The sequence below is a fragment of the Enhydra lutris genome, unplaced genomic scaffold (genome assembly GCF_002288905.1).
Source record: "Enhydra lutris kenyoni isolate GAN:26980312 unplaced genomic scaffold, ASM228890v2 scaffoldscaffold14, whole genome shotgun sequence".
In the NCBI taxonomy this organism is placed as follows: Eukaryota; Metazoa; Chordata; class Mammalia; order Carnivora; family Mustelidae; genus Enhydra; species Enhydra lutris.
The window spans coordinates 3,655,870-3,681,060 of record NW_019154098.1 but is presented as its reverse complement, the minus strand read 5'-3'; the positions used below and the strand labels follow the sequence as shown (position 1 = coordinate 3,681,060).

Below are 25,191 nucleotides of genomic sequence, written 5' to 3'. Positions count from 1 at the left end.
CCCCCGAGGAAGATGGACTGTCTGCACCCACGTGCCAGACCTGAAGAAACGACAGGTGCAGGGACTTAGCCCAGCCCCACTTCAGCTCAAATAAATTAGCAGATTGCCATAAATAGAAATTACACTAATGGAAAGGCTGCTTTACATGATTAATGAGCCTCTTTCCCATGACTGTTTTCCAACCTGCACCACGAACTTTGGGGATGCTGATGTGAGTTGTTCTCCCCCCAGCAGGGGTGGCCTATACCTCGGCTCAGCTCCCTGCGGTCAGAGACCCAACTGGACGGGAAATGCCACATGGCCCAGTGAGCTCCCCAGGGACAGTGTGCAATAGTTCAGCCCCGCCCGCCCTGCCGGGCTGAGGGTAGGGCCGGCAACGCGGGGAGAACCCAGGGCGGGGGGCAGCACTGACCAACAGGGAATCCGAGGGACGCTGCAACCTCATTTGGCTTTCTCTGCAAAACGGGGCTACACGGAGGCCTTGGCAGAGACCGGATGCCCAGCGTGGAGCCAAGAGCCCCGACCTGAAGCCAGGCAGCTGGGCGCGAATCCCAGCTCCGCGCCTCACTGGCTGGTGACCTGGGCCGAGCGGGAGAATCTCACGGGGTCTCGGTTTCCCCATCTGTGGAATGTGCCTAAAACCACTCCCTAGGGCTCTCTGTGAAAATTAAGTGAGCCCATCCAGATAAGTCACTCAGAACAGTACAGCCCTTAGCACGTGCCCGACAGGCGTGAGCGGTCGCTCCGTGAGTCTGCTAGACACACGCACACGGTAACTGTCACACCAAAAGGACCCAGAAGGTGTTCCAACGGGACACGCACCTAATGACACACGGTGTATATCGATCTGTGTGATGTTTACACGCACACTATACCACACACGCGTGCACACGCACTGCACTCACGTGTGCACACACGCGCAGACCACACACTCATGTTAATATCTCCGCCGGCTCGGGAAGCCCTTCCCGACTCCCCAAGCCAACTCTGAAATCGATGCTGTGTGCCAAACCCTGACTCCTCTCAGAGGGATTCTAAGGTGTGCTTGGCCACCATGTCTGGATTTGGGGGAGACAGCCCTCAAGTCTGGGTCCACGGGCCCAGGAGCCGGGGCAACGGTACGGGATCAGAGGTCAGAGGTCAGGCACTGTGCTCCTCTCTGGCCGGGAGCACTGCTCCACCGGGAGCTCAGAGGCCTCGGAGTCGAGGGACTGGCAGCAGCTGGAGAAACTGAACTCCCTCGAGGCAGACACAAAACGAACCCTGAATTTTGCTTAAGGTGATCCAGAAATCTGCCATACTGACGACAGGAGGTGTTTGCATGAAATTCATTTAGATTAAACCCTTTCTCCTGACATGGCTACTGGAAAAGCCCACTGCACTGTGTTTTAGAGGGATCTTGTTGCAAGAAATTCATTGGTTTGTTTTCTCAGGGGATGGGAAGCCACGGCTCCATTAGGCATCTCAGAAAATAAATGACAAGCCAGCTAGGAAAGGTCAAGGGTGACCTGGGGCAGGCCCCTGCCCACACTTTAATCTCCGGCCCTGCCTTAAAAGGAAGGCGGGGTCGGCTGGAGGCACATTCTCCTTACTGCGAAGAATGTGGTCTGGAAAACTGAGAAGCCAGGCGTGGCCGTGTCCCAGGCCGACTGTCCTGTCAGGACCAACCAAACTGAGGACACTGGGCTGACGGTCTTGCAGGCATATGCTTGAGAAACTCCAGCAAAACCCGACACAAATGTCAGAGCCCGTGAAGCCTCCCAGGTTCACAAGGTCGACTGGTGTTGGCAAGGCCAGACACTGCTCGGTAATGCACAGCCTGGTCCAGACGCATGGCCCCGTGCTCGGAGCAGCTGTCCTGCTCCGTGTCCCTCCACGTGCCGGCTACCTGCATGTAAGTGACCTCTGCGTGCTACAAAGATATTCCAGTTCCCGCTCTGGGCCGGCAGTGCTCTGGCATCTAAAACCCAGGCTATGGCTGGGCTCCTGGAGTCTCTACCTGGCCCCCGAAGCAGCCAAATGGTTCCAAAGGGTCCCCAGACAGAACCCAGGAGACATGCTTATCAGACCACCTGGCAGAAACACTGTCCAGATGGTCCGGGTCGCGGGCTTTTATGGGGATCAGCTGAACTGTGCGCCCAGCTCTTGCCATGAAACCTACACGGGGATGGATTCTGATATGTCAGCAAGTATCCTGCCAACCCCTGAGATGCTCTCGGAGGGAGATTTGCAACAGAAACAAGGAAAACGAGAGCGGGACATGACACTGAGCTTGCTCCGTGCTCATCCTCCGTTTGTTTCCAGCACAGATCGTCTGTGCACGGCTGCCCTCTGGAAGCAGAGCCCGGCTTCCAATAAGACTAATCTTGCTCATTCAAACTCCCTTCACATGTCCACCACAGCCCTCGGCATAGTGCAGCTGAACCGGGAACCTTTCCGTCTGCACCATCAAAGAGACGCAAGCCATGCATTCACCAAACGGCTTTACTCTTTTTTAAACTTTATTTTACCAAATGATTTTAATACCTACATGCTGGCGACTACACGCAGCACAGAGGCCAGGAAAGGAGCACACACCAGCAGGGCAGGGCCCATATCCCATTCTGCCCATTGCAGAAGTCCCCGGTGCCCAGCACAAGCCCAGCACAGCGCCGGTGAGCAGGAAGTAGCTGCTAAAGGAACAGGAAACCGCACAGACCCAGGAACGGCACAGCAAACCTGGGAACAAAATGAAACTTTCTGTACTCGGTAAAGACGGTAACAAACAGAGCTAGGCACTGAGTGTTGTAGGAGTCCGAGGGGAGTGGCGGCTCCGGCCGGGCGAGATGAGAGCGGTACAGGCCAACAACAGAGCGAGCCCCGGGAAACAGGACGCGTGAGCTCGGCCGTCAAGCATGTGAAGACTTGGTCAGACCCTGGTGGGCCCACCTCTCCCGAATTATGAATGGAAAGTGGAAACAGATCTGGCCAATCTCCAACCACCCCAGAACCAGCTACGCTGAGGTTTTCTCAGAACTACAGTCCCAAACCCCGGCGACAGGTCTGATCAGAGGTGGGAGTGGGGGCATGGCTGAGGCCTGGCCCACTGCCTCCTGTGCGGGACAAGCCCATCCAAGGCCAGGTCACGGGAGCAGCTCTGGTTCTGCTGGCGGGAAAGGGGGTGCCCCTTGCAGACACCCTCCGGGGTTGGGTGCTGGGCTTACACAAGAGCTGCGGGACCTCACTTCAAGCAGGCAGTAGGAAAAGGACGCGAGTTTTGGGATCCTGGCTGTTACCTCCAGTGAGTCCGTTCACTTCCAAAACGCACTTAGTTCTCAAACCAGAGCACTGTCAGTTTTGCCAGTTTGGGGTCAGAAAAACGCGATTATGCTGGTTGAGATCAAAAGAGAAGAGATGGTGAGACCTAACCCTACAGCAAACCTGAGCGGGTAATCTCACCTTGACTGAATAGATGGGGACACGTGTCCCTCGGGCCACAGCCTCCCCACGGGGAGGCCGGAAGCAGCAGAGCTGGGCCTTCGGTCCCGGGCTCAGGCCCCAACCGTGCAGCATCCTTGGTCCCATCCTAAAGCCGAACATGGGTGCTTCCTGCCTTTACACGTGGATGGCTATTACCTGCTGACCACAAAGTCGGCTCTATCAAGGCTTCCCAAGCTCAGCAAAGACTACCCAACCATGGAAGCCGGCAGGGAAGGCGGCAGGAAGGAGACCGCGCTGAGCAGCGGGAAGCAAGCGTGTGTTCACCCAGACAGCATCAGTGTTGGTCACATGAGCCTGGCTCGTGGGCCTGATGGCGCCTGTGCAGGCCCAGACCCCCACCCCCAGGAGACCGCACAGACGCTACGTACCAGCCGGTTCCTCTTGCCAAAGAGGAGAAGTCCCTTTAAAAATGACCAGGCTCAGACTGGCGATAAGGAGGAGTTACACAGGAGAGAGAGTTTCATACTGATTTTTGAGGCAGGGAGGGAAAGAGGGAGATGAGAGGAAGGAAGGCGGGGTGGGGGAAGGGAGGCCCCTGGATCCCACTGCCCTCTGGTCTGCGTGCTCTGTTACCAGTCACGGGGAATGACATAGGTCGCTGCTGCTCTCAGCCTCCGGAACGCGCCAGCCCTCACTCGGGAAGGCTCCTGCCTCAGCCCTTCCGGGGTGCACTGTAAGTCCCCATTTCTGTGTCTGCTCCTCCCTCGGACTGGGGGCATCGCCAGGACCCAGCACACGAGCGTAAATGAACGTCCAGATCCTCAACGGGTGAACAGTGGGGCTGGAGTTCCTGGCCTCCCCTGGCTGCTTGTCCGGTCACGGCAGACACAGCGGAGACAGGCGTGTCCGCATCTGCCGCAAGAGCCACGATTCCCACCAACGGGTCTAGGCAGCCTCTCACACTACATACGACTATTTTTATTACTGTAGATGAGTGTCAAATTAGGCTCAAATTTTTGTATAAAGTCTAAATATTGAGAAAATATTACTAAAATGCATAGTAGAATTATTAGCCAATTCGGTCTTTGGTCTTTCCATCTGCTTGGATCCAGGTTTGCAATAGCAAGTCTGCGATGCGCCCACGCCAGATGTCACTGCCAGATGAGAGAGAGATCCTTAATACTCTTCCTCTCTAATCGGATCCGCCTACAGGGACAGTCTCCCCAAACTTCCAATCGCCACATCCAGGAGACAGACGTGTCTGCACACGTACATAGTTGCTGTATAAGTTACTAAGCCAACACAGAAAACGGGGATGCCGACCTCCTGAAGGAGGCAGAGCTGAAAGAAGAGAAACCCCAAAACATCTCTGGCTTGTTTTGGTCATTGTTTTCAGAGAACACAAATATTTTGAGGGTCAGCACCACCCCATCAGACGGAGCACATCCCAGCCCAGGGCTTCCGTTACGTGCCCGCACCCCGCATCCTAAGGCTGACCTGGGCAGGCAGTTGTCACCTCTGAGACAGGGCGGCAGAGCCCTCCGCTGTGGTGAACGACCTGGGCCCGCCCAGTGGTGGCACCACAGAGTGGCGGGCGTGTCTTTAGCAGGTGCCGCCGTAGCCCTGGCACCAGGGAGGCAGGGGCGCAAACCCCCCATTTCAAGGCTTCCTGCTCCTATCTGGACCCACAGTGAGACGACTCAAAAGGATGATGCCTTCCTGCCGGGCCTGCCAAACACACTGCCTCTGCCTCCAGGGGGCTGTGGTGGACTCATCCACAGCCAGGCCTCCTGGCTCTGCACTGAGCTCCCGGCGTGAAGCAAAGGCCCTGAGGCCCGGGAGCGAGCATCTCAGAGTTTGCAGAACCTCTCTAGCTCCCTGAGCTTCAGCATCATGACCACAGACACCAGGACAGGAGAGCCATGGCCTTCTGCTGTCCCCCGACCTTCCCTGACAGCAGGGCTGGGAACAGGGCTTTGCCCTCAACACCACTGGGTAGTCGGCCCTACCACTTCCTAGCTGGGCTCACAGGGACTCAGCTTACCTCTCCCCAGGGGAGCGAGAGCACCAGTCAGAGGCAGGAGGAATATAGGAGCCGGCAGGGCTGGTGTGCAGGGCAAACACCACTGCCTCTGGGGCTCTGTTACTCTGTCATTCCACCAGCAGGCACTGGTTGGGGGGAGTGAGAGAGGGAGGCTCCAGTCACCCCTCCTTTTCACATCCCATTGGACGAAGGCAAACACCTGAACTCCGTGATGGGCCGCTGTGGTAATGGAGGCCCCAGGCACTCGGTTTTCAATGTCTGGTTCCCCAGTCCTCCGATGTGACATGGGAAGTGCTTATTTTGTCCCAGCAACTTGGGGACGCAGGTCCACCAGCCCCAGATTTTCTGAAGTGTACACAAAGGAACGTGCCTCAACTCCTGGAAACCACCAGCCGCAGACTGAGGACCTTTCCAGAATCCCGGGAGATGGTCTAGGATGACCTGACACTACAGAGCACAGGATCCAGGCACGAACAAGGAGACTGAGACAGGCACATCGGAGTGGCCTCTTCCCGGGGGATGTTTGTGCAAACCATCCTCTAACACCCCACACCTCTAGGACTTCGCCCACCCTGCAGAAGCCCCTCTAATGTCACCCCTTCTGTGAAGCCTTCCTGACTGCCCTGTGCCCGCCGCTTCCTCCCCTGAACCTCACAGACTCGACACGATGCTCGGCCCGGCCCCTGAGGTGCAGTGAACCCCCAGCCTGCATAGCCACACCCAGCGAGGCCAGGAAGCCTCGTGGGGGCCTCCTCCCTCCCCCTCGGCCTCTCGGGTGCCTCAAGGAACACTGCCCCAAAGCAGATGTTCTGCGGGACGGCCGAGCACAAACGCGAGTGCACCCGGGACTCCGGCGTGATGGCAGGTCACGTGGGGCTGCTCTCGTGCCTCGGGACCTGTGCCACGCCCCCCAGCCGCCCAGACAACTGCGTCCGTCCTGTGTCGAGTTGTCACTCTGTGACGCTTCCCAGGCCCAGCATTGGGATGGCGGGGAGGCCGGCGTGAGAACGTGTCGCTAACACAATCGATGCTGGCAAGAAACACGTGACCCACGACATTTCAGGGAGGCGGCCCTCCCTCGCCCTGAATCCACACCTTCTCGGTGGGGGCCTGGGACAGGAAAGGGGCTAAGGAAGGACACCCATGGTCCGCGTCTCCTTGGCACGCCCTTTCTGAGCTCTGCGTGCTGAGCACCCGGTGGTGAAGCCCCCTGGGGTCATTCTTGGGGAGCACAAGCCCCAAGCAGGGGGCACCACGCGCCAAGGTGGCCGCCATGAAAAGGATATGATTCTCCAGTGGACGTCCAGCTTGCTGTCGATCTCCAGGCCACGGGCTTCCTGCCTCTCTTCCTCCAGTGGCTTCGGATTTGCAAGCTGTCCCTTCTCACCAGGGGATTCTGGGAAACTCTCAAAGTTGAACTTGTCCACTTGAATGGCCATTCTAAGAGAAGGGGGGACAGCAGAGAGTGAGTGAGCAGGCAGGGTCGGCTGCCGGCTGTTGGAGCGTCAGCACAGGCCTGCCGGAGACCCTAGGACTCATCGTTTTCAGTAGCTCAGAATGGGTTCGTTCCAAGGAAAGGGACTGGCAACTCCCAGAGCAGCACCGGCCCCGGAGGTGATTCAATGCACAGCCTAGACCTGGAGACACGGCCAGAGACCCTAACCTCAGAGGAGACTCACACTCCCCTGGAGAAAACATCATTTCTGGACCAGGGTGAGGCAGGCAGGATGTGGTGTGGGCACTTGGAGGGGACGGGCATCATTTAATGCTGGGGACCCCAAGAGCCGCCTCAGCAGCAGCCCCGTCTCTCAGTCGCACCCCACCAGCCGTGCCCTGCCCGCCCCCATCCGCCCCCGCACCCGGGACCCTCTGTTGTGACACCCTCCCCGCCAGGTTTCTATTCCACTACCATGTCCTCTCCAAAGCCTCCCCACTTGCTGGTGTGTCCAGCCCTCTCTACCTTCTGGCAGTTTCTCGAACACACCAGGCTCTTCCTGCCTCAGCCTTGGTGCTCACTGCTCCCCAGGCTGGGACCTTCTCCTCCTGAAGCCCCGTTCTCAAGGCTGGAGCTTGAGGAAGGTGTTCGGGGCACCCCCTCGCCCCACCTCCATGACACCATTAATCTCTGCCGTGGCATTTATCAGGAGCTGTAAAAACACTCACTTGTGGGCTTCAGGGTCTATGGGGTCTACTGGAATTTAGGTCCCCAAGGGCAGAGGTCTGCAAGGCCACGCCATGGTCTCCAGGCCTGGGTAACGCCTGCGCGCTGCGGCCAACTACTCCCAAACAAACAGGGCGAAAACCAAGCCTTCCTGCCACGCCGGGCCAATGCTCACCTCTCCCCCTCGCAGCTGCCTGACCTTGTACCTTGCCCTTGTTCCGCTCCGGCCCGGGCGCTCTGCCGCCCGCCTCCACTCCCCACCCGGCAGCTTGGAAGAAGCTACCGAGCTGCCGTAAACACACAGCCTTCAGCCAGGAGGTGTCTGGAGCTCAGCTGCCCCAGAGAACGAGAGACTCGTGTGTCAGCAGAGAACGTGGGGGCTTTCGGAGCCAGAACTCCGTCTGAAAGCTACACGGACTCCTTTCTGACGGTCGAAGTAGATAGGCTTACCGAAAAAGGTAGGAAAATAGCAAAGAGCATAAAAAAGAAAAAAGGACTCAAGCCTATTCCCTAACTGTAATACCTTCATGCTAGTCTTTCTCCTATGTATTTGTACATCAGTGCAGTTCGAATGACTCTATGTGTACAAGTTATTACACATCTTGTCTTACTCACATGCTCGCACATAAATATATACATAGACTACGTTACACCTGCTTTTTTCCAGATTTATTTGAGAGAGAGACAGAGAGACAGAGAGAGCGCAGGGCAGGGGCAGAGGGGGAGGGAGATCAGCAACGCTCCGCTGAGCAGGGAGCCTGATTAGGAGCCTGATCCTAGGACGGAGATCACGACTTGAGCCAGAAGTCAACAGTCGGCTGCGTCACTGGCTGAGCCCCGGGGTGCCCTCTGCACCATTTCACTTTCAGTGTACTACGAACACTTCCAAATCACCACAAACCCGTCTGCAGGACATCCCCTCATGCAGCCGTACCATCGCTCACCCAACGACCACCCTGCTTTCAGACTCAGAGATCTCCCAATTTTTAAAAAATTGCTGTTGAAAAAATCCTAAACACTTGGCGCTTCAATTTCTGGCCTGCATTTATGCTGCGTGTGGAGCCCGACTCGAAGCAGAGACTGGATCCAGAGGGCAGAAAAGGTCAAGGCTGAGAGCACTGAGCTCGTTCTCAGACAGGCTCCCCCTGAGGCACACGGGCAGTGAGATGGTGCCCCCCACACCGCGCCCCTGCAATCCTGGCCGGGACGGAGTTTCGGTCTTCACTAGGAAGAAGCGAAACGTTGCCTCGCTGATGCTGGAATGGGCAGGTCTGAATCGCTCCAGAGACCGAACACTTTTCCAGAAGCTTATTAGCTCTTTCGTACGTACTTTTCTTCCCCCATGAGGTGTCTACCCGTGCGGCAAGAGCACCCCTAATTTCCCGCTCAGCAATGGCTCTCCCCAGGCCCCCACCTCGAAAGCGGACCGAGGCAAATGAGTATTCTCTTCAAGCAAAAGGTCAGGATATTTCCTAGCTTTCACTAAAAAAGGCCAATTTCCGTTCACCCCCGGGGAACCCAAAAGCAACTAATAACTTTCACCTTGAAATGTGTCTGGCAACATTCTGGATCCCAGGCTCTCGCTGCTGAACACAGAGGGGCAGCGCCCAGACAGCACCCCACATCCTCCGGGGCGGGACATACGCCCAACGCTGTGCCAGTGTGGTTACATGTGGGTGCTTCTCTGGACGACTTTTTGAACAATTTCTGGAGAAGGAAGCACCAAACCGCATCACCTCCCTCCACCCTGGATGAGAGCATAAGCTGGCTGTGCCATAACAAGGACGGCGGAAGGAGGTGGAAATTCACAGACACCTGCCCCGCGCCGAGCCCCGGGCTAAGCGCCGTGCACGGACATTCGCCCGAGTGATCGCAGCCGGAGGAGGAACGTGATCTCCTTCCTCATCAGCCGCTGCCCCACGCCAGGAGCCGGCCGCCCGCATCGAGGCCGCCGCCCAGACTCGGCCCTACTGCTCCACTTTCAGCTTCCTCCAGCTGGCGTGCAGAGCACGGAACGGGGAGTCGACTTTTGGTCGTGCTGTGTGCAGAGCTGGCACGGGACACAGTGCCAGGGACGGCGAAGCCTGCTGCCTCACCTACACACCAGCACTCCCTGAATCTACAAGAGCCCCCACCCCCACCGCCTGCGACAGGCAAGGCCGGCGAGCGTCCCGAGGGCGGTATCCCTCCTTTCCCACAGACGAGAACGCTGGGGGACCAAGAAGCTAACTCACTAGGGTCACCCAGCTCAAAATCCCAGAGCCAGAACGCCTGTCCGAAGCCAGGGACTGCTTCCCCAAACCACCATAAGCACTGCTGGCCTTGACCTCTCCACGTGGTCTCGGAGCACAGCCCCTAGGCCCTCCTCCATCCTCCTCCATCCTCCCTTCCAGGGCAACGTGTGGCCGGTAACCTGTTTTCCTGGAGCTGAGTCTGGACGCGTGAGCTCTCTGCCTGCTGAAAGCCTCTGTGTTCCATGAAGCAGCAGCGGGACCCTTCGCCCTGGTGCCTCGGAGCTGCCCCGGTCTGAGTCCAGCCACGCAATGGGCTTTAGCCATCGCGGCTTGAGGGGTTTGCTTTTGTCAGGAAGCCACCGGACTGGGGACAGCAGCGCACTGGGGATGGGAACAACTGTGGGGGTGTGCATGGGGGCACCAACGTGAGGCACACCCCGCTCCGCCCCCACGGGCGCACGGCCTGGAGTGCGGTCTGCAATTTTGCAAAGGGCAGCCGCAGGCTCACGAGTTCTCATCCGGGCACACGGGCCACCACCCGCCCGTGGGCAGGGGTGGGCTTCACACCCCAGACGACGTCACGTCCATATTCTTAGTCGGCAAGCCTTCTTCCGAACGACAAGGGAACACCAAGCCGTAAGGAGGCACGGGAGCCGCGGGACTGGCCACACGCACGTGGAGGACAGCTTCCCGGCACGGCCCTCCTCGCTCAGGCTCACGCCCATGTCACCTCTGGTACATGGGGCGAGGCCACACACGTCGGAGGGTATCTGGGCAACCCCCCACAGGTGTCCCAAGAGTAATTCAAAACCAAGGCTGATCCATGGGCAAATCACAGAAAAATCGGAAAACACAACGTTCAGAAATGATAAAGGGAGGAGAGAGCAGGCGGGACGAGGACCCCCGGGGAGCACACGTGCCCTCCACGCGGCCGCAGGAGCTCAGCGCGCGGCGGTGACGGCCCTCACCGGGGACTGGGGCCGGCACGGAAATCACCCTTCACACGAGACCTTGTGTTCAGGACGCCTCTGCCGTTCTTGTTTGTTTCTACTTGTTTTTACTTTTTTATTTTGAATCGAAGTGTAACTGGCACGAGTTTCAGGGGTTCAACACAGGGACTCAACCCTTCCACACGCACCCTGAGCGCTCACCACAGTGAGGGACCTACAGTGTTACCGTGTTCTCTGCGCTCTGCTGCTCGTCCCCGTGACTTACTCTCCTGGAGCTGGAGGTCGGCACCCCGTCATCCCCGTCCCCCACCGCCGCCGTCCCCCACGGCCGCCGTCCCCCACGGCCGCCGTCCCCCACCGCCACTGCCGTCCCCCGCCACCGCCGTCCCCCACCGGTTTGTCCTCCGTGCCTGTGAGTGTTTGTTTCCTCGTTTGTTCGTTTCTGTGTGTGTGTAGGTGTAAGGCGTGTAAGGTGGGATCATGTGGTGTTCGTCCCTCTCTGTCTGGCTTGCTTCATTTAGCACGATCCCCCCTAGATCCGTCTGCGCTGTCCAGAACGGCACGACCTGTATTTGCCATTGAGTGAAGGCAAGCTGGTGGGCAGAGTGAATGATCGGTGGTTAGTGGCTGACCTGGGCCAAGAATCTGGTCTCTGGTCTCCCCGTCCACCATGGTCTCAGAGCGGGAGGACATCTACAAGGGACCCCAGGAGGCAACGGGTCCGCAGTAGATGGGCAGAGGGTCGAAGAACCTGGCTCTCGTCACAGCCACTGGCTGGCGCAGGGGCGAGCTCCTAGGGCTAGGCCGCCAGCTCCCCTTGAGGGCGTTCTTGGTCGTCTTTGTGTCTCCCCCACACCCCTGGCCTTTTTTAAAGCCAACCTGGTTCTCTAAAGTAGGGGAACACCCGCTGGCTCAGTGGTCCCCCTGAGAAGTCTGAGCATGTGTGTAAGTGTGCTGCCACTTTGCCAGGGGTCATCTGGATTAGTCGCAGGGACCAGGCTTGAATCCCAGATCGGGGGAGAAACCCAGGCCGCACACGCATGTGCCGGGACGGCCTCCTTCAGATCTCCTGCAACGGCACCCAAACTTCAGCCCCGCACAAGGCTGGCCCAGCCGCACAGACCCTCCCAGCACAGCTCCTCCCGGAACAGTGGTACCCGTCACCGGGTCCCTCCTGGCATGCAGAACCCGGCAGCCCAAGCTCCTCACCTCAGACGGGCTAAACCCCTCTTGTGAAGGTTGTGTGTGGATCAAATAAAACAGCAGACACAAAATGGTCAGCCCAGTGCCGCGACACCAGCAGCCCAGTATAAGCAGTGTCTGTTGTCATGGGGGTTAGCCCCACGTCCAGGGTGCTCACAGACACAGAAATCACCTCGGGCCGCTCGTGGACCCGCAGAGGCTCTCGATTCAAACGCACGAGTGAGTCTCCAGGAGGCATCCTGGTGCGCAGCCCTGCCAGACGGTCCCCACCGCGGTTCCTTTCCGATCATCCTCGATGGGCCAGAGTTCAAGAAAATTAATACCACGACTAAATGCCAATTTCCCACGTTTAATTCTACGGCCGAATGTGACCGTCATCGTCGAGAGTTTGCACTGGAGAAAGGCGCTGTGGCTTCTGAAGTCTACACAAAAGTGGTGGTTCTTAAAATATCGTGTGATTCAGTCTCTGAGCAGCAGATAACCTCGCCAGGGAAGTCATGACGATGACATTTAAACACAAATCAGAGACTCGAGTTTAGGAGTGCTAGCCACATACAATTAAACTGAACTTTCACTAGGAGATAACTGACCGTTACAGCACCAGGATTCTGAATTCAGGTGCTGTATCTCATGGGCGTCTGCTTGACGAGACCGGCCTCTTGGGTCTTTAACGAAGTACAACCCAAGCGAAAGGACAGTCAACCCTGAGGAGACACCCATCCTGATGGAAGAGGGGCTCAAAGCAGAAATGGCAGGAGCCCTGACACCTGGATCAAGCCCAAAGAAGATCATTTTCCCCTTAAGCCACAAAGATCAATTACAATAAAGAAAAACCCTTCCTTATCATTAGTATTATTTTTTAAAGATATATTTATTTATTTTAGAGACGGGGGCGGGGCAGAGGGAGAGAGGAGAGGGAGATGATCTCCAGCAGATTCCTCACCGAGCACAGGCCTGGCCTGGGGCTCTATCCCACGACCCTAAGATTACCACCTGAGCCAAAACCGAGAGTCAGATACTCAACAGACCAAGCCACCCGGGCACCCGCTTTCTTTATTATTTTTAAGTGAAGAGAAAAGACACTGCGGATTCTAAAAATCAAAGCCCAGCACAATCCAATCAGGGCATCACCAGGGAGCGCGCCAAGCACAGGCCGCCTGGGGGCCATCAGCTCCGTGTTCGCAGCAGCCCCGAAAGGGACTAAATCTGTATGTAACAAAACCAAATAACTTGCCTGAGGCCACAGAGATGGCAAACGGGAGGAGGGGATCTCCTCACCAGCACCAGGCATGGAGAGCCTAGAGTCGGAAGCAGGCGGGGACAGGAGGCAACCAGAGACGCATTCCCACCCTCCAGGACGCTGGGGACACACCTGACGGGCAATCAGAAATGAACAGTGTCCACGTGCCAATAGGGGCCTGACCCACCGGCCACCACTGTGGTCTGAGTGGCCACAGGGCTCAAGGGCCGGACTGGGGGGTCCACTCAGCTTGTTACCAAACCTGGGACTGGGGAGACCATGGTCTGAGGCCTACTGCCCACCCCTCACCCAGTCTGCTCCCAGTCTCCCTGGTGGAGAATCGTGGCCCTGCCCACGTCAGGCAGAGGCCTGGGCTCTTCCAGGGGTAAAGACCACTGAGGAGTTTGTTTTATCTGAAACTCAAGTTCCTCATGGTAAATAGCAGGTGTCTGGAACCCCCCCAACTCCTAGGTCTGGACGCCATGAGTTCACGGAGGCAGATGGGGATTCGGGGGGCTGTCAGGTGACAGTAGCCTCCCACTGCCGGGACAGATTCTCAGAAGAGTGAGGGTCTGATCTGAACACCCTGGTCCCTTCATCAACGTCCAGCTGCTTCCACCAGAGGGTGGGGTCATGCCACCCCCACGCGGCACCCATGAAATCTGGACACGTGCTCTTTCTCAACTCAACACACCCACTTTACAGAAGGACAAACTGAGCCCCCAGGAGGCACGGCGCCCACCAGAAGCCCAAAGAAGGCTCATTCCAAGCCCGTGCTCCTGCCCCCACGGAGGACTTGTACTCAGGGCACCCATCGCCTTACAGCGCTGCCTTTGCCCCCCTCCCGCCCCCCGCCCAGTCCACCCACACCGGAAGACTCGGTGGGACACGGCCTCCCTGCGAGGTCTCCCTGCTGGCCCAGCCCGCTTTCCTCCGAGGCACTTGTGTCACGCCCGGGGCTCCAGGACAGCGGCGGGTCCAGCTGCTGGGTCTCCATGCCCGCAGGCTCCGTGACGCTGGTCAGGGGCTGGGCCTCAGAAATGCCCCCATGTGTGCAGACACCGCCTTTATAAACGCTGCCCAGATTTCCTCTGTGGGAGCTGAAGGGGTGCGTCCCCGCTGCGGAGAAGCCTGGCCTGCCGGCTCGCATGGACCGAGCAGCTCCTTCCCCCGAGGCCAGCACTGCCACGGAGGCACAAGCCCCTTCCCTGCATTTCTGTACATCGGCGTTAGTTTTCGGACCCGTGAGGACCTTCCTGGCACACAGCAGGGCTCAGGCAAATGAGATTCCCTCTTCGTGTCCTCGGCTGCCGGCCCCTCCCTCTCTGGACCGCAGGAAGCGGCGTGAGGGCCTGCTTCACTTTTAGTTGGGTTCCCACTGCCCAGCCTCCCACCGGGCAGCTTTCCCTGTCTAATGGGGCCGGCTGGCCGGGCTGCATCCACGTGGCCCCGAGCCCGGGAAAGGCAGGAAGAAGCCAGGCCCCGGCCTCCCTCCCCGTGACCTCAGCAGCACCCCGTGAAGGGGCAGGAGTCTGGCTCAGCAGCTGGGAGTTCGCGCTCCGACGTCAGTCCTGACGGAGCGTGGGATCCAGGATGGGTCCCCTCACCGTGAGGGCCCTGTGGGACGGGGAACAGTGTGGACAAAGGAGCAGCTGGTCCTAACCCATCCCCTGTCACCTGGGAGCCCTGTGGCTAGAGGCGAGTTACCCGAGTGTCTCCAGGCCTCAGTTTGTGCATCTGTAAAATGGATACCCTCCCTGATATGTTAGTCAGGACTGTGGAGAATTAATCTGAACCCCCTGCATGGAACTGGTACTAAAAATGTGTAACTATTCCTTTTGGGGCAAGAAAGAGGCCCTAAGGGGGATGTGCCGGTGCGAGAAACCCACCCGGGTGGACACTTTCGATGGGTGAATTTCATGCTATAGGAATCCTATCTCCATAAAGCTGTTTGCAAAGATTACAGCGTTAAGGGAGTTATCATGAGAAAGACCAAATGGGAGAGCATTTATGAAGCCTTTTGGTGAAGGACGAAATGCCCGCGAAGCACTAGGCATTTATGCTGCTCACCCATTGCCCCAAATTCACAAACCACATTTCACCGAGACCACCGTGAAAGCCTGAGGCTCCCGCCGGACCCTCGCCCCACGCGGGCTCAGCCGTCCCCGCCCACCGGTCTCCTCCATGCCTTCCAGCACCCCCACCCAGACCGGGAGCGGGAAACCTCAGCTAGACAGAAGCACCGCTCAAAGGCTCCAGCCTGACTCTCAGGTCTGTGCTCCCCACTGCTTTCCGTGAGGCCGCTGGGGAGCCCCATGGGCAGCAGCGTGTGCGGGCCTGTCCTCTCCGAAGCATCAGAAATCATCCCCTGATCAGATCGCCTCTAAGGACAGGCTTTGGGTCTTCCTCCGACACTGTCCACAGGCTAGTCTGGGGAAAGCTGTTCTAAGATTAAAGTATCAATCAGATTCCTTGCTGGTTTTGTGCTAGTCTTCTCGAGTCTGAGACAGCTGGCTTCTGCCTGGGTCTGCAGCTGCTCAGCTGCGCCTTTGGGCCGGACCCTGAGCTCCACCCCGGCCTGGCCAGGACGGAAGGCTGTCCCATGGGGGACTGCATGCACTGCTGGAGGGCATCAAGGGCAGGGCCCGGGCCACGGCACACAGCTGGTGCCTCATCAGTGCAGACTCCCTCCGGCTTTGTGAATCGTAACAGAAACAAAGCCATGTTGGCGATTCTCAGCCTTTTGTGGCTGAGAGCTGGGGGGCTCTGCTTTTCCCTAAAGTCATGCTGCGCTCGGGGAAGGCTGCAAGAGGCCGCCCGGCACAGGAGCTCAGGTTCGGACTGGCCGCCACGCTCGGGCTTCCGTGTGCTCTCAGATGAAGAAGTGGGACGAGGATGACACCTGTTCTAGCTGCTTCTCAATTCTCGAGGGGGCTCCGCGAGATTCCCGGAGGGAGGTCAGCAGCAAGGGCGGGATGGTCACGGAGCCTACATTGCCCTCCGTCGCTCCGGCAGAAGACGTGGTTGGTCCCGGGGCAGCCTGTGTCTACAAGTGTGGACGCCCCAGCCAGGGGCAGCTCCTGTCAGGCTGGCCAGGCACAGGGCTCACGCTGCAGCTGTGGGACTCGGCCGGCTCCCGAGGAACACAAGTGCTCCCTGGGGCTCCACCGGCTAACGTGTGAGGGCCAGACAGGACGCTAGTCACACTGTGGCTCCAGCGGGGATGCCAGCTAGGGCCACACTAAGGGGCAAGAACCCGGGACGAGCCACCATGGGGTGAGCTCAACCGTATTCAGGGGGCAGCTGACATGCGGGGGGCCCCAAACTCAGCACACGGGGACAGAAGGGGGCTTGGGAGCAGGTCCTCCTCCTCTGGGAGCCACTGACAAGCTGTCAGGTTTGTGGTGGGGATGGAGAGCGCTAGGACACAGGGAAGCTCAGGATGTTGCAGGAATGTGGGAAAGGGACAGCTAACCCCGCCCCAGCCATGTCGGGGACGGGAGGGACGAAGGGCGGCTAGCCGGACAGCAGGGCAGGGCGGCGAGGAGCCGAGCGCCAGGGGGTGCGGGCGTGCAGAAAGCCAGACAGGACAGAGGGAGAGAGCGAACAAGAGGCGACGTCAACATGACTGGACACAGGGAGCTGGGAGGGACAGAGGCAGAGAGACCAGTGGGGCCGTATGATGAGGCTGTCACGGCCTCACTAGGGAACGAGTGCGCCTCCTCTGTGCCGCTGCCCGCCAGGCGGGGGACCCACGCCAAGAGGACTGTGGACAGCTAGTCCTCAGAAGGGAGGAAAAACAGGGAGCAGAGAAACACAGCCGTGGGAGGAGCAAAGGACACTTCTGAGCCTCGGCGACGATCTCCCACATAATCCCAGGAACGGGTTTTATTATTTCCCGGAGCTGGTGAGGAAACTGCGGCCCGAGCAGGTAGCAGCCCCAAGCATCCCTCTGCAGGGCCCAGGTGTGCACAGTGGCCAGGAGGGCCGGGGGGTACCCAGGAGTATCCACGGCACAGCACCGGCTCCTCCCTCCAGCCCAGGGGACAGCTGGGACATTCGCCCCCAGAAGTGAGAGCCCAGAGCCCGGGTGGAAGGTTCTGGAATGAGGAGGCAAGCCGTGCATCCCGAAGGATCACACAGCACGGGGTGGACGAGCACGAGCAGGGGCAGGGCTCGGGGAGCCACGGCCGTGCTGGGACGCTCTAACCCTGAAGCAGCTTCTGTACAGCGCAGACAGACGGACCAGCCGGGGAAACCGACCGCGACGCAGGGTGAGCTTCCCGCTCCGCAGCCCGCCCCAGCGCTGACCGGAAACGTCCTGAACGTGCGGGCCGGCCGCGCTCCCGTCGTCCTCACTGGAAGCAGATCCCTGTATAGTCACGTCCCCATGCCATGGGGCTGAGCGCGCACATCACCAGGCTGTTTCCAGCCCCTCCCGCAGTCTGTCCGCCTGAGCACGCACACCGCTCCGCCGTGCACGGGGTGTGTGCCTGCTTCTCCTGTCCCAGCGCCCGGCTCTCGGGAGGGGCCCGGGGGCATCCCACGGCCTCCGCAGCTGGGCGGTGGTCCCCTCACCGAGGACTTCCCCACGGGCCAGCTTCCCTGCCAGGATGTCAGCATCTCACTACGTGACAAGTGCTGTCACAGCAGAGTCCGGATCCTACACAAGAGAAAGCTGGGACTCGGGACCCAGAGTAGCACGTGTGGGGATCAACGTGCCTGTCCCAGGGGGCAGGGGACCCGGGGCACCACCTGGGCCCAGGGACGCCAAGTCTCCTCACATCACAGTGATCCAGACAAGACCACAGGTGGCCTGGCAGACGCCAACCAGTCCCCAGGGCAGAGCCCTGGAGTGCATGAGTCACCCCCACGGTTCTCTTGCCAGGAGACAGTGTCCCTTCTACTAGGAGTGCTCGCACTGTGCCCAGGAGCACCCTGAACACTGGCCACAAGTTTGCTACCTGTAACACGAGCACGCGGCCGGTCTAAAGAGAGGCCATCTGTGGATTAACGAGGACAGCACATGCTTAATACAGCGCCTCTGAGAAGTTCTAGCTCCTTCGTTGCTGTTGTCATCGTAGCTGTATCTTTCCGCTGGTGCCCCAGAGGCAACATACCCCAAACCACACACCCGCTACGCCCGAGCCTGTTCTCCTCCCAGGCCCCTGCACGCCGCACTGCCTCCCACACGGCCGCATTCCTCCTCCCCCTTTGCCCCGGGGTCTGGGGAGATGCCAGGTCATGAGGCCTGCCTCCTCCCCACATCCCGTCCAGGCCTTCGGCCTCCTTCCACGTGGGCTGCGCCAGCCCCGCCCCCACTTTCCCAGCGCCCTGGACCTTGCGCCCAGGAGACGGATCACAACGTGCACACACCATCCGGATCTACAGGCGCTCCCGCTCACCTGGCGGGGGGATGGCGATGCATAAGACAAGCACCTGCGGACCCCAGAGGACCTCCGTGCCCTCTCAGTGCTTTCCTAGAGCTTCCAGGGCTTTCTTTAGACAAAGGGGACCAAGGAGGTTCAGCAGAAGGGAAGCAGCAGTCATCCCCGTGCTTACTGAGAGCCGGGTGGAAGGCTGGAGACAGGGGCAGTCTCAGGTGATGAGGCCAGTGTGGAGACTAGTGCAGGGCCCAGATGAGAACTGCCACCGGAGACGTGAACTTCCCAAGGTGTGGAATCCCCAAAGTGACAGGCGAGCCACCAACTGCTTATTACCATCAGTGTGCAAAGTCGCATTTGCACGGCCAGTGACAAAGAGCAGGAATGCAGAACATCTTACAGAGCACAGATGCAGAGTTAAAGGAGAGTCCTTAGCCAATGAAAATTAGAACACATTTCCTAATGCCCAAAAGTGCTAGGGAGAAACGAGATTTTAAAACCAGGAACCCCTAACACGTACGTGGCCCTCGTGTGGGCCAGGCCCTACCACGTCTGAGAGCGGAAGTCAGCAGGGTGCTGCTGGAGTCAGGCGGCTGAGCCCAGACTGAACTAGAAGTGCGTGCCCGGGGAGCTGCGGATGGGCCGGGCAGCTCCATGGACACCCCAGAATGACATCCGGCATACAATGTGGCCCTGGGAGCAGCACACAGCCCCAGAAGGGCCTAGGCAGGGGGTGGCACCCTCAGAGCCACAGGGCTGCATGCACGGAGTGGGGTCAGAGATCCCAGAGGGGCGGGCACTCGGGGAGGCGGGGGCGGCGATCCTGAGAAAGACGCTGGCCCTGAACCCAGGTGGGAGGGAAGACAAGAAGTGGGGGGCTTCATCAGTCCTACCTCCAAGAGCAGCTCTTCTGATAAAGTCCCCGGTGGACCCGTCACTAAGACGGCAGCAACACACACAGGGCGGGTCCGTCCCAGTAAACCCATCCCAAGTCAAAACGATCTTAAAGTCAAAACGCACGTCGCACACCCAACCTACCGTCCACACAGCAGAGCCGTGCCTGCCGCAGCGTGCTCATGGCAGCCCCGCGAGCCTGCAGAGGGGCACCCCCCCACAAAGCCCATCAGAACAAAGTGCTGACTGCCGCACGGAGCACGTGGAGTCCTGCTTACAGAGTGGCCGGAGGGCCGGGTGGCCCCAGGATGGCCCTCGTGGTCACTGGGGGTCTGGGAGCCGCGGCCCCTGCCACCATCCTGCACATCGCGAGCCGGGAAAAGCTCCGTATCCCAGTGAGTTGCGCTGCACGTGCATCCCTTCTGCATGGCTGCGAAGTGGAAAGCTCCAAGGCGAATCACGGTCAGACCGGGAAGGGTCTGTGCCAGCCTCCACCCCTGCCTGGCACCGGCGCGACAGCCGTGCGGGCCTTCCCCACCGCCTGAGGGAGCCGCAGAGCTGCGCGGCGTCCCGCCGCCTCCTCCCGGATCACGGCACGCTGCCACCGTCCTGGTGCCCCACGGCGTCCCGCGCTCAAACCCTGCTTGCCTGTCCCCTCACGCCACGCTCACGCTCACACCGCACCCTACTTATCTGCCCACCCTCACCACACTCACTCCACACTCACGCCACGCTCACGCTCACACCGCACCCTACTTATCCGCCCACCCTCACCACACTCACTCCACGCTCACGCTCACACCGCACCCTACTTATCTGCCCACCCACACTGGCCGAGTCACCTTCTAACCACCTCCTTTCTTACCCTCTGTGCTTCTAGTAGTTTCTCTCAAAAGCGTCTGTTGGAAAGACCAACATTAAGAGTGTACTTCTCCCCGTGCGATGAGCAGAGACCTACCTGTCCTCACCTTCCCAGCGCAAGGCACAGTGCCTGACACGTGGGTGCCGACAAAAATGTTGGCTCTAGGAAAAGCAGCCCTAAAGTCTTCTTATTGGCTGGAGCATTACTCCCCACCCACAGAGCTTATTGGTATGAAGGCCAGGAAATGCCCCCATTTTGTTAACAAAATGCCTCAATCATACTAAATCTGCTGCCATTAGTTAACAACAACAAAATGCTACCGCATATAATTATACATTTCATTGATTCTCAGTTAAAGCTCTTATTTCCTAAATTAGATGAGGAGAACACACAGGAACAGGAGACAGATTTCCCCACACACACTTGGAAGGTGTGTGCCAGGCCTGCCGACAGGGCCACAGCCGGGGTGCGGCCTGTCCTCCCATCCTGAGCCTGGAGCTCCATGCGGGGTGATGAGCGGAGCTCTCAGGATGGCGGGGACCCAGGCCCGTCGCAACGTCTGTGTCACCCTCGGTAAATCACTTGGCCTTCTGAAGCATTCTCTTGCTGTAAAAATATGGATAATGAGGCCAACCCCAGAGCACGGCAGTGAGTTTTAAAAAAGCTGCCAGCCGTGTGCCAAGCACTAGGTACACTCAGGAGACGGGAGCAGCTGGCATCACTTCCCACCCCCACCACGCCCGCCCCGGCACACAATCCCGCCCCAGGGAGCAGAAGGGAAGCTGCGGCACACTCAAGAGCTCCTCAGGAAGGCGTCCAAGACCCCCACTGCTGGGGCCTATGCACCGTCGGTCCTCAACTGTTGTGACAATCACACATGTGCACACGTGTGCGTACACACACACACACACACACACACACACTAGTCCCGGGGACCCCTGGCAGAGGCACAGGGCTGGGCGTTGGCTCCTTCCTCAGGGACCTGCTTTGCAAAGCCTGCTCTGCCCGGTGCCCGACGCCCACCCCACGAGAACCACGTTCTTGTGACACGGAACACCAGCTGGTGTTCGTGCCCCCCGTGTTAACATGGCAGTCTCCCGACACACCCCTCCATCCACCGGACCGCGAGTTCCACAGAGCAGAGAACGATGTCTTCCTCATCTTCCACAAACCTGGCGCTGACACATTCAACAGGCGTTTGCTGACTGAGTCACTGAGAACCGCCTTCGATAACCTGCGTGATCTTCGTGAGCAGAAAGGGCGCAGCCTTGCACTGTGTGCCGCAGAGGGCAGAGCCCGGGGCCTAAAGCCACCCTGACCCTCCAAGCCTGAGCACAGGTGAACCCGACATGGCCCCCCACCACCCCCACTGACGAAAAAGCAAAGTCCAGACAAACACGAAACAGCCCCTGAGCTCTGGGGGGAGAACACAAGCAGGAGGGCGCAGAGAAGAGCTGCGCACAACGAACCTCCCACACGGGGGCGGCCTCCTGCGGTCCCTCGCCCTTTCCCCAGGACTGCAACTCTGATGGAAAACCAGGAAAGGGGGGCCCAGAAGCGTCAGCACATGTATACGTGGAGGGGATCCAAGAGGGGAGAGAGACAGAGCCTTATAAAGAGTAACACTCAGAGTCTACAAAGATGACATTCACAATGTCCCAATACAATTTTTAAAAACTGCCAGGCAAAAAAAAATTTGAAAAGACCCAGGAGAGTGCAACCCACTCGGAGGAACCAGTGATGTGAACCCCAAGCTTGTCCGAATGCTGGGACGGTCAAAGGCTCCGTGGTGGCTGCTATTGCCGCGCTCCCCGGGGCGAAGGGCGGCACTTGGAAGGAAGGAAAATAAATTGACAGTAAAGCAGCAGAAGATCTTTTTGAAAAGAGGCAAAAGGAAATTCTCCATCTTAAAAATACAATAAAATTTTTGAGAAACCTCGCAGAATGAGTTCAGTAGAACAGACACGACAGAGGAGACTGAGTGAACTTGAAGACCGAGCACAGACGTGAGGTACCCACAAACCGGGCCTCACCAGAACCTGAACGTTTAGGACTCCTCACGCCACGTGCACGCACAGGGGACTTGGGCCCCGCCTCCGTACTGGGCGCATCCAGGGACAGCCTGACCAGCGCGGGCGAGGGCCTGAAACAGACGCTGGGGATGCAAGGTGTCCAAAGGGGCGACAGGTGCGCGGGACATCTCAGGGGAGCCGGCGGCACCCGCGGTCCCCGGCGAGTGTGTGTCCAGAGCAGACGTGCGGGGCAGTCGAGCACATACGAGGCTCCCGGGGGGATCAGCCCCTGGAAAAAGCTGGGGGGGTCCCGGAGCGTCACACGCAGACCTGCCCCGCGAGCCCCTGAGCCACTCCGCTGTTTCCAGGAGGGCAGCACACAGGCGTCTGTCACAGACGCGCACGTGAACGGTCCCAGCGGCTTTCTCTGCAACAGCCCAAGAGGGGAAACAGCCCAGAAGTGAGCAAATAAACCAGCAGTAGCTCATCCTCATCAGGGCGTACGGGCGGGCGGTGAGAGCGCCACGGGATGTGCGAGCAGGGGGACACGGCTGAGTGGCAGGCACGCGCAACCCTGAAGGACGCCGGGTCTAGATAAAGTCGCGTGCGGGGAAGACACGCGGCCAGCGGCGAGCTCCTTCTGAGAGACGCGCGAGGCCGTCTCCGCCCACAACCACAGTCCTGCACGACGCGGGCTCTCGGCCATCTGATGGACGTGTGGCTTCCAGAGCCGGCGGCGCCCGGGCTTGAACCCTGGCCTGGCTAGTGACTGCCCGTCCGGAAGTCGGTTTCCTCGTGTGGCGCGTGGAAGCAGCCAGGCGTCCGCCTCCCCCCAGGCCGTTGAGTTGAGGGAGCTGGTGGCCAGGACACGCCTGCCAGCGGCCCTGTGCACCGCGGCCACACCCCGGGCTCGGCCACGCTCATGACTCCGCGCGTGCAAGGCCCCTGCCCTCCTCCCAGCACAGACGCCGCGCTTCTCGTCAACCAGCAAGGACCCGCCCCCCCCGGGGGCCCCCAAATCCTTACGCGGCCTGTTTGGGGGCTCGTCTGCTTTCCTCCAGCACTTGTGCTGGAATGCGGCGCGGCTCTCGGGGATGGAGCCTCGCTGGGAGGAGGAACGCACGGTCTTCTGTCATCCTAGTGTAAACGCAAGTGCTTAAACCCCCTGAGGAAGAGGGTGTGCAGGGGTGGGGCTGTGCAGACCCGGGTGCGCACTCTGAGGGCGACTGTATTTTGTGCGCATCCGTGACCAGCGAGGACATGAGGAAACTGACAATTATCCTTTGTTCTGCTCGTCCAAAACTTAAAGCAATTCTCTTTAAAAATACAACAATGAATAAGCAACATCCTCAGCTTTAGGTTTTAGGTGCCTTTTTGTGGTTTTCCCCCAACAGAAATCACACAGGCGGAGACTGTGTCTGCCATGTTTTAGACACAAATGTCCCCGAGGCTGCGCACCGTGTAGCACAGAGGACACGAACGACAAGTGAAGATACCTAAAACCTAGAGCCACCAAAAGAAAACGAAGTCTGGTAAATTTTGGTTACGACAGACACCTTTAAGTCACCGTACGACACAGCCGTTCTCAACCATGGTGTTGGCTGGTGATTTGCCAAAAAGGACAGACCCACAGCTCAGCCGTGTCTGTGCTCAGGCAGCCCCTCGCGGCGGCCGTGCCTGCCTCTCTGTCCCCACACGTAGGGTTCCTGGGCTCTCGGGAGGATAACCCTGTGCCTCTGCGAGGACCGTGCTTCTGCGCGTGTCCTGGCACCTTGGGACACGAAGCCGCCGCCTCACTCACAGGTGTAGGCGGAAGGTGCCCCAGTGAGGCCTCGTGGGGTTCACTGAGGAGGTTTGAGAACAGGTTCACCCGGGGAGGCACCTGCCTTTCCAGCGTCACTTCCCGCCCACAGTTCTCCCCCTCACACACGGCGATCTCATATGACATACCGCCAAACGGGAGGGGACAGCACCTCACAGCGAAGGGAGAGCATCTGGGCCTGGGAGCAGCACAGAAGGCCGCAGAAGTCACCGACGGTTCCTGCGACCAGACGCCACTGCTTGTCTAAACCTTCCTATTGCATATGGGTGCCAGAGCGGAAACATTCAGCCGCACGGACGGACGTGACAGGTGCAGGCCAAGCAAGCCGGCCCGTCGCTGACACAACAGGGGAGCAAAAGCAAGGCAGCGAATGCTCCCTTGGCAGTCCTCTGTGGCAACGCTCAACCGGGCAGGTCGGGTAGACGGTTGGCTCAGGAAAACTAGGGGGTCAATGACTGATCAAAGCTCTGAGTGCGGCTTCTGTTTGTGCTCAGGACCGTGAGCGTTACTCAGGCCTTTAGGAAAACAGACTAGAGCGATTTACAGTCTCCTTTCCAGCTAAGACGTTAAAAGGACAAAAAGGTAATAGTGACAAGGTTAATATTCAAAGACAAGTTCCATCCTTCCAGACCTGTCAAATACAGTAAGAGGCATTCCACATCCGACCCCACAGAAAAAGAAATCTGTACAAAGACACTTCATTTTCACGTAACCGTAGTGACTGGTGGTGTCTTGGAAGTCCCGACTTCCCCAGGAGAGGCTCAGAAGAGGAAGGTGGAGGGAAGGAGGCCACCCAGGGTTATATCGCCATGGGGAAATCACAACAGGGACATCGTGAGCGCTCACCACACAGAGACACATGCATGAGGTCACAGACTCTTCCTGACCCTGAAGCGCCCCCATCTCATCGGTGCAGAAACTGAGGCCGGGAAGGCTAAGCCCCTGCTGGAATCAGCCCTCGGGCA

At 58.9% G+C, this 25,191-nt stretch overlaps 1 protein-coding gene across 2 annotated transcripts in view; it reads right to left on the bottom strand.

Annotated features, from left to right (window-relative positions):
* LOC111146550 (trafficking protein particle complex 9) overlaps window positions 1-25,191 on the bottom strand; it is a 636,638-nt gene that overhangs the window by 196,282 nt on the left and 415,165 nt on the right. For both annotated transcript variants that reach the window (XM_022502135.1, XM_022502136.1), the window contains one exon: window positions 6,751-6,904. In XM_022502135.1, the coding sequence (XP_022357843.1) occupies window positions 6,751-6,904 (154 nt within the window). The remainder of the gene's footprint in view (window positions 1-6,750; window positions 6,905-25,191) is intronic.